The sequence below is a fragment of the Monodelphis domestica genome, chromosome 1, assembly GCF_027887165.1.
Source record: "Monodelphis domestica isolate mMonDom1 chromosome 1, mMonDom1.pri, whole genome shotgun sequence".
Taxonomy (NCBI): domain Eukaryota; kingdom Metazoa; phylum Chordata; class Mammalia; order Didelphimorphia; family Didelphidae; genus Monodelphis; species Monodelphis domestica.
Window position 1 is genome coordinate 252,512,876 of NC_077227.1, and position 12,851 is coordinate 252,525,726.

The 12,851-nt window shown below is 39.4% G+C and overlaps 1 protein-coding gene across 1 annotated transcript in view; it reads left to right on the forward strand.

Annotated features, from left to right (window-relative positions):
- Window positions 1-12,851, forward strand: part of VIPAS39 (VPS33B interacting protein, apical-basolateral polarity regulator, spe-39 homolog) — a 28,606-nt gene that overhangs the window by 6,845 nt on the left and 8,910 nt on the right. Inside the window, exons 3-12 of the mRNA XM_007472734.3 lie at window positions 1,501-1,600; window positions 2,657-2,803; window positions 5,523-5,561; window positions 6,196-6,260; window positions 6,893-6,949; window positions 7,533-7,625; window positions 8,151-8,184; window positions 9,042-9,144; window positions 10,540-10,567; window positions 11,752-11,825. Coding sequence (XP_007472796.1) covers window positions 1,501-1,600; window positions 2,657-2,803; window positions 5,523-5,561; window positions 6,196-6,260; window positions 6,893-6,949; window positions 7,533-7,625; window positions 8,151-8,184; window positions 9,042-9,144; window positions 10,540-10,567; window positions 11,752-11,825 — 740 coding nt within the window. The remainder of the gene's footprint in view (window positions 1-1,500; window positions 1,601-2,656; window positions 2,804-5,522; window positions 5,562-6,195; window positions 6,261-6,892; window positions 6,950-7,532; window positions 7,626-8,150; window positions 8,185-9,041; window positions 9,145-10,539; window positions 10,568-11,751; window positions 11,826-12,851) is intronic.

The following is a 12,851-nucleotide window of genomic DNA, read 5'->3' on the forward strand; positions in this document are numbered from 1 at the left end:
CCCCTCCAATGTTGACATTTTTTAGCATCATTGCCAATTTGCTTGCTATCAGGGGAAACCTCTGGGTTGTTTTCATTTTTCTCATAATTGTTCATTTGGAACATTGTCATAGTTAAAATGTGTAATTCATTTGAGAATTGTCTGTTCTTATCCTTTGACAATTTTGGCAAATAGCTTTTGTTTGGATATCAAACCCTTAACATAAATATTTAACATAAAATTTTTTCTTTTTCAGGTAACCACTTCTTTCCATATATTACTTGCATTGATTTTATTCATGTAAAACAGTTTTCCTTTTTTAAAAAAGTTCCTTATTTAAATGGTTTTGTGCTTGTTCTTGAGTGAGAATTTGATGCAATCGGAACTTATAAGTGTTCTTTGTGTAAGACATTATTCAAGGGTTAGGAATATAAAGAAAAACAATAAACCTTATTTTCAATGAGTATATATTCTCAAAGGTACAAGCTATATGCAGATAGGTGTGTCCCTGGTTGTTCATGGTGTAAACATGATAGTCTAAGCAAAGCACTACTAACTTGGAGGATTAGAAAAGACTTCATCCAGGAGTTGGTCTTGAAATAGTCTAAATATTTTATGAAATAGAAGTAAGATTGGGGTATATTCTAGGAATGGGAGACTGCCTTTGTAAAGGTTTTGAAACCAGAGATGGAATATGGGATCTGGGGATCTGCTAGTAGGATCACTTGTTTAGAATGTTGCTTACATAAAGGGAAGTAATATGAAATTAAATATATACACTTTTCCCTCCCCTCCACTTCCCTACTTAGAGCAGACCATACTTAGTCATTAGACCTCTGTCTTAGAAATATGATATTTGGGGGAGGGGGGGGCAGCTGGGTAGCTCAGTGGATTGAGAGCCAGGCCTACAGATGGGAGGTCCTAGGTTCAAATCAGACCTCAGACACTTCCCAGCTTTGTGACCCTGGGCAAGTCACTTAACCCCCATTGCCTAACCCTTACCACTCTTCTGTGGTAACAGAATCAATACACAGTATTGATTCCAAGATGGAAGGTAAGGGTTTAAAAAAAAAAGAGAAAGAAATATGATTTTGATATATAGATTTAGAAATTATCTGAATAGAGATAATAACTGAACCTATGCTGGAGATGGAATACTGAGTTTGGAGACCTGCTAGTAGGATCATTTGTTTAGAATGTTGCTTACATAAAGAAAAATAATATGAAATTAAATATACAAAGATAAATTGAAGACAAAATAGGTTTTGCTAATTGGATGGTTTGAAAGAAGGAGGAACTGAAAGCAGGGAGCCCAGTTAGAAGGCCATTGCAATAGTCCAGGCTTGAGATGATGAAAGTTTGAATTAGAGTGGTGGCTATGTGAGTTTTTCCTGTAAAATATTAATCATTCACTCTTTTGGCTTTGTGTCCCAAATCCTCTAATATCATCTTGCGAAATAAATTTGGTGGGCAGTAGGAGGAAGAATTGATGTGTATTCCCAGATTTCTGTCCATTTGCAGTTGAAGGAATCCAAACGAGCAGTAAACAGCCTTCGGGACATTGTGGATGATGATGATGATGACCTGGAGAGGGTCAGCTGGAGCGGAGAACCTGTGGGGAGTAAGTAGAAGAAATTCAAGGAGGTCATCCTCAGGATTTATGTCTTTAATAGATGACCTACCTATTTAAACCAATGTCCTTCCCTCTCTGCTTTTCAAAATTCAGTCACTTCAAAAGTCTCTCCTGGACTGGTGAGTTTCTGAAGAGACAGATGGATCGTAGGATAATAAATTCAGAGCTGGAATAAACTTTAAAGGCCTTCTAGTCCACCCCCATTCTTTTACAGATGAGGAAACTGAGATGTAGAGAGATGGAGTGACTTGCGCGGGATCACACAGCTATGTATGTGTGAGAAGCAATATTTGAACCCAGTGAAAGATGTAAGTCCATGAAAGATGAAGAAAGAGCCTTTTTGTCTCTTTTTAAATTAATTTTTGAGATTGGCTCTCCCTATCCCTGGCTAGAAGTGTAGTGGCCACTGACATGCTAGATTCCCCATATTGATCAGTATGGAAGCTTTAACCTCCTCTATTTTTCCCACCTGGGCTGTTCTGCCCCCTTGGCTACCTCTGCTCTCAGGGGCTTACCATGTTGGTTCCTGACTTAGAGAGGAAGCCTAATCAACATTAACCTGACAATGGCTCAGAGACCAGTCTCATCAGCAGAGACTAGAGGATATGCTACCGTGTCCTACTTTCCTCTAAAATCCACTTATAACAAAGAAAAACAGTTAAGCAAAACCAACTGAAAAAGCAACCACCTCTGGAAAAATATGTGATGTTCTCATCCTTTAGTCTCTGAAAGCAGAATTGTTCATCCTTTGCTGGGTCCTGCATAGCTGTGGTTGTGAATGGATTTCCATAATTCTGTGGCAGGACAATGTTACTTAGCTACCAAATCTTGCCACCCAGCCATTATTTAACGATATTTAAACAATTAACCTTTAGCTCCTCCTATGGCCACCCAATGACCTCTCTGATTTTAGGAGGCAGGATCAGTTTTAAGAAGTCAAGATGACCTGTGAAGTTTTTAGAGAACTAGAAGATAAGAGCTTAGGGATTTACATTCTATGTAAGGTTTACTAACTCTGCACTTTGACTCCTTTCTTTCATGTAGGCATCTCTTGGTCCATCAAAGAGACAGCTTCCAGTGGTGGCCCCACTCTTGAGGGACGTGAACAGCTAAAGGCTCGAAACAGCTTATCCTCATATACTCCTCTTCCCAAGCCTACCTCCTCCTACTCTCTGAGCAGCTTCTTCAAAGGTAAAGAGTGAAGAAGTGTAAGGAGTTTCCTTTTCCTTGGGCATCAAAAGATCCAGCCCAGCATTCTCTTTTGATCTGGAATAAAGGAAGACTAAAGGGGAAAAAATGCTTTATTGGGATTGGCGACTAATTCAGTAATTCTTTGTTATTCTGCCAGGTTTTGTGGGTAAGAGGAATTGTGGAGAATTTTGAGTGGCTCAATCAAGGAGAGGAATCTCCAGAGCTTGGTTGGCAGGATTGGCATTATTGGATTGACAAGGGCAAGGTGACATTGGTACATTTAAGGGAGTGATGAATTTGGAGACAGGATATGAGTTTGAATCCAAACACTGTCTCTTCTTATCCAGATGGGGCAAATGACTTAGACAAGTTACTTAAATTCTCTGGGTCCCAGTGTTGGGACCATAAAATGATAGGGTTGAACTAGATTGTATCTGAGGACACTCTTGGCTCCAAACCTCTGATCTTTATTACTTTGGGAAAGCTGTGGCATAGCTATGATTTTTCATTAGGTGGTTTCTAACGTAGGTCACAAACTCGGGTCTATTATATAACTTAGACTGGTTTCTAGGAAGTAAAAAGATCTCTACTTTAGAGCTTGGAGGAAATTAAGATTGAAGTGGAAAGTCACCTCTTTTGATATAGTCAGTAAACATTTATTAAGCCCTTGCTATGTGTCAGGCACTGTGCTAAGATATAAGAAAAAAAATATGAAAACTTGTATGTTGCTAGGGCATATCACAGCCTTCTTAACCTTTTTTCCCTCAGGGAAGCAGGAATTTTGATTTCTGGAAGGTTGGAGAGACAGAAGTGAACACTTCCCTTTAATTAGCCAGTATAGGTTAATACTTGTGGCCAACATAAAATACTGATAAACTAGCCACCAGCTAAGAGAATCATAGGAGTTGAAAACTGGAAGGGACCCTTCAGATGGATCATCTAATCCAGCCAGTCTGTTAGTTGTGTGTGTGTGTGTGTGTGTGTGTGTGTGTGTGTGTGTGTGTGTTTTAATCTTTGATATCTATGATGTGGTCCTTGAGTCATTTTTCAGTTGTGTCTGACTTCATGGTCCTTTTTGAGGGTTGGGTTTTTTTTGTTTTTGTTTGGCATAGATACTAGAGTGGTTTGTTATTTCCTTCTCCAGCTCATTTTATAGATGAGAAAACTGAGGCCAACAGGGTTAAGTGACTTGCCCAGGGTCACATGACTAGTAAATATCTAAAGCCAGATTTGAACTCAGAAAGAGTAGTCTTCCTGACTCCAGGCCAGGCATCTACTGCACTACACAGTTAGTTGATGTGCTGAAATTAGAACTTAGATCTCCCAACTCAAAATCCAGTCTTTTTGCAACTACACATGAATGCTAGGAGCACTGTGAGGCCCAACTAACCCAGAGGGTGCAGATAGAAGGCCTTTGGACTTCAACTTCAAATTTAAGGTGAGTCCATAAGAGGAAAGTTAAAAATTACTGGGAAAGAGTTACTGTAGGCATTTCTTTTAGAAGAGAGGAGACTTAAAGCATCATCTTTGAAGATAATTTTTGGTTTTGGTTTGGACCTCTGATTTCATCATTGTAGGTATCCCAGGCCTGAAGTGGAGAAGAACTGGGTTCAAATGTGACCTCAAATATTTCTCAGCTGTGTGACCCTGGGCAAGTCACTTAACTTGTTTTGCTTAGCCTTTATTGTTCTCTTAGACTTGATACTAAGAGAGAAGGTAAGAGTTTTATTTTAAAAAAAAAAAGAAGAATGTCTGAAGTGGGCACTCCCTCTACAGATGCAAATGAGCAACTCCATCTGTAATTTATAGTCATAGAGAGTCATTTGAGATACTGGGGTTAAGTGATTTGCTCTGACAAAATGTGTCAGAAATAAGACTTGAACTCAAGCCTTTCAGACTCCAAACTCAATCTCTACACTATGCCATAGCACTTTGAATAAAAAGTTCACTAAAAAATTCAATAAACCTATGGAGGCTAAACAAAAGAACCCCATCCATAGCTCAGGGAAAGTATATATTTTATGATTTGGATCATGTGGTCAAGGCTTCATCACCACTGGGGAACTTGCCAAATTTCAATGCCATTTAAAAAAAAAAATAACCCTTATATTTTGTCTTAAAATCCATAGTAAGTACTGATTCTAAGACAGAAGAGTGGTATGGATTAGGCATTTGAGATCAAAATGACTTACTTAGCATCACACAACTAGGAAGTGTCTAAGGCCAGATTTGATCTCGGGTCTTCCAATCTCCAGGCCTGGTGCTCTATCTATTTAGCTACCTAGCTGCCCCTTGGGTACCAGTATTTTTGAATTGCAAATAAACCTCTTCTATAGAGAGATTATAGGGAATAAGAAAAGCTTACTCTTTATTTTTCTTAGAAGAATGTTTATATTGTTAATATTTTCTAAATAAGCCCTTGTTTTCTTAAAGAATTGTTCTATTTAATACTTTTATTGTGATTTTAAAATTCTCTATAGTTGTTTTTATATCTTTTAGTTAAAAATTTGATATAAAGCTTAAGTGAAATTATGTATATATACACACACACATATATCTATAAGCAATGGTATGAAATTTAAATAAGCACAAAACAAATACTGATTTTTATTTGTTACTTAACTGTTCTGTTCCCAGTGAATGCTTATGATTGTTAGTGATCCTGGACAACCTTAGCTTGAACTTTGGGTCTTATTCTCCATATGCTCTTTGGCTTTAGGAAGAAGCAGACTTGGGAGTTTCCAGTCCCTTTCAGATGGTAGGCATTGGGCTTTGGGCACTGGACTATCTTCTCTTGCTTGCTGTAGGGATTAGTTTTTTTTAGGCTCAATAGTCAGTCTGAAGAGTTAGGGGAAGTAGGTGGCATGTCAGATGAGTCCCTCTTGGTGCTCTGACCTTAGGAAGAACCTGGGAACTGTGTGAAGGAAATGTTTTAGCCTTTTTTTTTTAAACCCTTACCTTCTGTCTTAGAATCAATAATATCCCAAGGCAGAAGGAATGGTAAGGGCTAGGCAATGGGGGTTAAGTGACTTGCCCAGGGTCACACAGCTAGGAAGTGTGTTGAGGCCAGATTTGAACCTAGGACCTCCCATCTCTAGGCCTGGCTCTCAACCCACTGAGTTACCCAGCTGCCCCCATGTTTAAACTTTTTAAAGGATAAAGTGGCATGCTCTCTCCCTCCTCCATTCTACCTCTCCCCCTCCCATTGTAATGGTAGCTCATAATTTTGGAATGATGTCCTGCTTTGCCTGAAGCCTTGAAAGGGTTACTGCCCTTGGCCATACATCCATATGCTAGAGAATCTTTTAGAAAAGAAAGCTGTGCTTAAAGGGAGGGGTGGAAGAGACAAAATTCAGGGTATTCTCTTGAGCCTGTTGCCTTTTCTTCCCCAGCCCTCTCAGATATACCTCCCAAAAGCTTTGCTCCAGAGCTGCGAAGACCTAAAGGTGAATACAAGGTGGGTTACTATTAGAAAATGTACTTCAAAGCCCAGTGGTTTTCATGTGGACTAGGCAAAAGGGTCTTAATTGAGCAGAGATTGCAGTGAAATGGATAAATGAGAACAGCCACTCCCGGAGCAAAGACTCCTCTCTGAGGCCAAGAATCCAGAGTGTGTGTTGATGCAACTCTAATTTATCCTTCCGCAAGTTTGAGCCATGAATGAATGCATGGCTATTTCATAAAACCATCATTAGTGGATGGAAATCTTAGAATGATGGCTTTAAGAAAGTTTCTGGTTTTCTGACTTAATTGGTTCTACTTACAGTAATGTTTTGGAGGGTTGTGGGAAAGAAACCCTCTTTCTCCCTGTTTTCTTTGCCTTATGCTTCCCTTCTCCTAGTGCTTTCAGTAACACAGAAAAACACTAGCTCTCAACTTCCTATCAAGGCCATTTTCGCCTTTCCAGCTTCTCCCTTGTCTATTTGCTCCTACTAAATACCTCCCCCTTCATGACAAAGGATCTCGTGAAGTCAACCAGGCCACCTGAGATCAAGCCCTCCTGGTACCTGTGAGGCTGGGGTGAGGAGCTGGCATCCAGATACCCTGGCCTCTGAGCCCAGTGAGGTTCACAAGCTGCTAATATTTCAGGATTACAGCAGTGACTGGAGCCTCAGTGACACAGTCAGGCGTCTGCAGAAGGGTAAGGTAAGAACATTATGGAAAGAAAGGAATTGGGGGGTGGGGGTGCAGAGATTCTGGGGATGCTGGGCATGTTGTCTCCAGGGAAGGGTTTCTGTCATTTTCATGTCCCCATCCTGCCATTTGATGAATGAGAACATTTCTGAAAGAACTGAACGCAACAAATCAAAGGTTTTATACCTGTTTCAGGGGAGTAGTTGTAGCACTATTGATGCCCTATGGCTTGGCATGGATTGGGTGGAATAGAAGAGAGAGTAAATGGGAGAGAAGGGGAAAAGGACATGTGGAAATGATCTGCCTTGGGAGATGTGCTATGATTTACGATGGAGGTCAAGTTCTAGGACTTCCTCAAGACTGTAACACCAGAATACAGAACTCAACTGGAGAAGTTTGGGAGAGGCCTCAGGTCTGTAGTGTGCACAGGGATCATGATATAAAATTGAGACTGTTATTAATGACACTTCCTGAAATTGGTACCATTTTGGGAAATTACTGAAAAGAGAGTTTAAGAATATGACTTCCTCAAAGCTAGTGGTACAGTTTGGTGAACTGTACTCTGATTTCTTCTTACTTCCCCTTGCCCACTCAGGTCTGCTCTCTTGAGAGATTCCGTTCCCTGCAGGACAAGCTCCAACTTCTGGAAGAAGCAGTGTCTATCCATGATGGGAACGTCATTACTGCTGTGAGCTTCATTTTAGGAGCAGGAGACCCAGCAGCCACAAACTTTAGGATTGTGATTTAGGTGCTAAGTGGGAAGTGATTTCCCTATGTCTCTAGGAACCCTTAGTGGCACAGTTTCAGAGGTGGGGAGTGTGATGGGAATCTTGGGTAGTGACTTAGGATCTTGGCTATTCTGGAAGTTCAAATGGAGAATAGGTTGCTTTTCCATTCTTGTACATACTCTGAGGAAGGATAAATGTAAGAGAATACTAGGGAAGTGGTCATAATCTCCAGATAGTCATGGATACCAGGAACAAGTGATTTCTGAGCAGTGTTGTGTTCTAGACTTCAATCATTTTTGGGTCCAGTAACTTATTCTTTGCCTTGGCAGATCCCAAATGGATTTTTGGCCTCTGATAAACTCTCAATCAGAGGAGCTATTGAGGGTTGGGCTAGAGACACCAACTGATTTGTGCTTGGGTAGCCTTTAAAGCATAGGGCTGTATAGCCTTATATAACCGATACTTTATTCTTCCTCTTTCCTCAGGTTTTGATCTTCCTCAAGAGGACCCTGAGCAAAGGTAAGTGTAATTTGGAGTGATTTGCAGTCAAGGGTCTTGCCTTTTGTTTTACATGATGGCTGGAAGAATATAGGTCCAAGTGAGTAGTAGTTCATCTTTATAGTAACCCATTGATCACAAATTACGCTGCATCTTATGCATAAGCAGGTAGCTGGGCTAGAGTTTGAGGGAAGCAAGAGTCTATTCCAAGAGACAACAGGTTGAGTTGGTGGGAATTGAAGAATTTTCCTCACTGGTTAGTACAGTTATCCCTTCCCCATTGAGACTTTCTCCATCATGGTTTCCATATGTCTTGTGGTATCATAAGAAGTTAGATGAGAGTTTTGTGGAAGTCACAGATGACACAGAAAAAGTTTAGAAACTCAGAAATTCATACATGACCCAAAATTTACAATAAGGTACTGTAAATGCCCTATAAGAGAAAAAGAAAAAATTCAAACTTCTTCATTGGTACAAAAGGAGGACCCAATTTTTTTACACAGATTTTCCAGATCAAGAAGATGCCATGCCCCTAACCCCTGCAACGTGGAAGAAAGAACTATATTCTGTTTAAGCCAGAAGGATATAGAATATATTGGCTACTACTAAAATTTGGGGATAAAACTGTATAGTTAGAAAGGAAGCTATTTTCACATTTGGCATGATTAGATTTATTATTCTAAATTTTAAAATAGCTGTTTTTATTGATGCCTTCTGTTTTCATCTAATTAATTTCCACATTTTTCTGTTTTACTCCCCTACCTAGCAAGCCTTTCCATATAATAAAGATTAAAAAGTGGGGGGAAGCAATTCAGTACAATCAATCAACATGGACCTGAGTGATTAATTTTCCTTTCTCTCTACTTACTCTTTACCAGAGATCCTTTTCCGAGAGCTAGAAGTGAGACAGGTTGCCCTGAGACATCTTATTCACTTTCTTAAGGAAATAGGTGATCAGAAGATGCTTCTGGACCTCTTCAGGTGAGAGCTACTCCATCAGTCCACAGTAACATCCAAAGTTCCACATGCAGAGGCATGTGTTAGAAATGTCAAGAAGTAAGCAAGGTCATCTGGTGGACTAGAAAGAGCACCTGGAATTTGGAGATATTTATACTCTCTGAGCTTCAGTTTCATTATCTGTAAAAAGAAGTATAATTCTTATACTGCCAATCTCATTAGATTGTTTTGAGGATGACACCTTGATTATGAAGTGCTACCTAAATGGGTTGCCCCTGGCAGTCCAGGCCTTCCAGGATGAGAAGTGAAAAATACAATTTGTTTTATTTTTCACTTCCAACCTATAGAAAGAGCTAGAGGCTCTACCTTTATGCATAGACTCCTTCTAGTAAGGTTCCATTCCCAGATATCAGCATAGTGGTTGGCTGCTTCCTCCTCCCCACCGATGATTAAAGATGAATGAAGCACTTCATCTGGCTGTGGACATTGACAATGTGTGACAGGAAGTTATAAAAATAAAATATATTCATCAAGATTTGTTATGCTTTTATTTTTTAAAACTTTCTCTTTTTTTGTATTTTAGTCTGTTTTCTTTTCTTTTTTTTTTAAACCCTTACCTTCCATCTTGGAATCAATACTATGTATTGGTTCCAAGGCAGAAGAGCAGTAAGGGCTACGCCCAGGATCACAAAGCTAGGAAGTGTCTGAAGCCAGATTTGAACCTAGGACCTCTTGTCTCTAGGCCTGGCTCTCAATTCCCTGAGCTACCCAGCTGCCCCCTTAGTCTGTTTTCTTTTACAACATGATGAATATGGAAATATATTTTGTATGACTATACATGTATAACTTATATCAAATGGCTTACCATCTCAGGGAGGAGAAGAGGAGGGAATGAGAGAATTTGGAACTCAAATTTTTTTTAAATGGATATTAAAAATTATTTGCATGTGTAATTAGGGAAACTTTTTTAAGTTAGTAAAGACAAAAAAAGATTTGTTATGCTTTGAGGAGGGGCTAATGGTAGTGGAGACAACAAAGATAAAGGCATGTAAGGGCATCTAGATGGTTCAGTGGATAGAGTACCAGGACCTATAGTCTGAGAAGACTTGGGTTTAAATTTGAACTCAGACACTTCCTAGCTATGTGACCCTGGGCAAGTCACTTAACCACATTTGCTTAGCCCTTACTATTCTTTTGCCTTGGAACTGATACTTAGTATGCAAGGGTTTTAAAAAACCATAAGGTCTTATATTGGATGACGGTGGATATAACTGTGGACTTTATTGCTCTCAGGTCATTCATCCTAAAGTGAGAGCTTATTATGAGGCAAGGAATTTCTTTAACACACATTAGACAAAAATGCTAGGGGTAGAGCCCCTGAAACACTTAATGAACTGTTCCTTTCTTCTGTGTTCCCAGATACCTTGACAGAACAGAAGAACTTGCAGTAAGTATGACCTTCATCTCAATCTGATAATACCTAAAACTGCACTCATTCTTTTTTTTCTAATTAACTCATTTATTTAAAATATTTTTCCATGGTTATGTGATTCATGATCTTCCCTCTTCATTTCCAGAGCTGACAAGCAATTCCACTGGGTTCTACATGTATCATTGTTCAAAATTTATTTCCATATTATTAATATTTTCTCTGTCTTGGTCTTCCTTCCTGTTCCTCATCTGAAAGATGGACATGATATCTGTAGTATCCATGTCACAGGATTGTTTTAAGATTCAAATCAGATAATATGTGTGGTGTTCTTTCAGATGTTATATATGAATTGGACTTTGAGCTCAAGGGAAGTCTTTTACCTTTCTTTCTACCCTCAGCACTTAGCACAGTGCCTGGCACATAGTAGATTTAGGGTTTTTGTTGTTGTTTTTTTAAACCCTTTTTTTCTGCCTTAGTGGCAACTAGACAAGGGCTAAGCAAATGGGATTGTGACTTATTTCTGGTCACACACCTAGGAAGTATCCAAGGCCAAATATGAACCCAGGTCCTCCTGGCTCCAGGCCTGGCTTTCCATCCACTATGTTACCTAACTGTTCTTTAAATGTTTATTGATTAGAAAATTTTAAATAGTTAATATTGTCCTAAGACAAAAGTGAGAGATAAGAGAGAGTTATAAGTGAGGTGGAAAGGTAGGATGGAATATAGAGAACCAACCCTGTAGTCATGAAAACTTAGTTATTCAAATCCTACCTCTAACTCATACTGACTCTGTGACACTGGCCAGGTCACTTCTCAGCATCCAGACAGCTCTATGACTACATGGCAAAATAGTAATATTTTGTAATAGTAATAGTATTAATAATAATAATAACAATAATAATATTAATAGTAATCTGTCTGCATTGGTAGAGGAAGCCTGTTCACCAGGGAACTCCTAGCACTAATGAAATCTCACAAAGAACCCAGCATAGGCCAGAAAACCAGGTAGACAAGCAAAGGCAACAATTCCATCAAAGCATGAGTTTGCTTCATTCTGCCAAATCCTTTAGGAGTTTTGGGTTCTTTCCTTAAAATGTAGCATGCTCGGAAGCAATGGCGTTAATCACAGGAGCTCTCTAGCTGCCTTCCCGTCTGCATAAAGTCCAGACCATTCAAAATTTTCCTCTTTGTTTCTATAGCTGTCCCAATATCAAGAGCATTTAAGCATTCAGGACCCTGAGAAGCGGAAAGAATTTCTCAAGAGTTGCATTGGGTAAGCCATTCCCAAACACCAAAAAATGGCAGTTTGGGTGCGAGGGCTTTAACACAAAAAGGATCAGGAAAGCAGACAGTGGGGACAGGTAACTGGAGGTGGGTTTGCAGAGCCATTTCTCATGAGGTATCATGAAGCCTTAGGGATGGGTGGGACCCTAGCTACCCCTTGCAGGAATCTTCCTTTCCTCTTTAGCTTTCCTGATAGATGATCAATCAGTTTCATAAAATTTCAATTTGGAAGTACTTCACAGATCATCTAGACCAAACCTTCATTTTATGATAAGAGATCTGAGACTCAGAGGTTATGTGACTTGCTTAAGATCATACAGGTATTGAGTATAGACTTGAGCCTTGAACCCCAATTCTCAGACTCCAAGCCCATTTTTTTCCTACTATGCTGTGATATTCCATATCATGAATTTGAGTTATGGGGATTTCAGTACCTAAAAGTGATCATGATAGCTGACATTTATTGGGCATCTTAAGATCTGAAAGTACTTTCAACACATTTTCATCCTGACCTCACAGCAACTCTTTGAAGTAGTTATTCCAGGTTTTCCTATCCCTATTTTACAAATGAGGAAGCTGAGGCTCAGATAGTTGAGTCAAAATACAGGATTTGAACTCAAACTTTTCCTGCCTTCAAGTCCAACACTTTCCACTAACAGGCTGCCTGTTCCATTTCCTGTCAATAGTCTTAGTATTATGAAATTCTCAATTATATTGAAATGAAATTTTTCTTTCCTTTTTGTACACACACACACATACAGACACACACAGACCTCTGCTCTCCTATAATGTACTTGTGTGTCCAAAAATATATTAGCTGAAAGAGTGTTATGAAGGGTAGTTACACATTCATACCTTCCAATCTGCACCCTAAACAGTCAACTGAATGGTGTTGGTAGCAGGGACATATGGGGCAGTAGAAAAAACTTCATACTTGGAGTAAAAGCTTCTGATTTTGAATCCCAAATCCTGACTCTGTCACCACCTGAGTGACCTTGGGCAATTGAACCTCTTT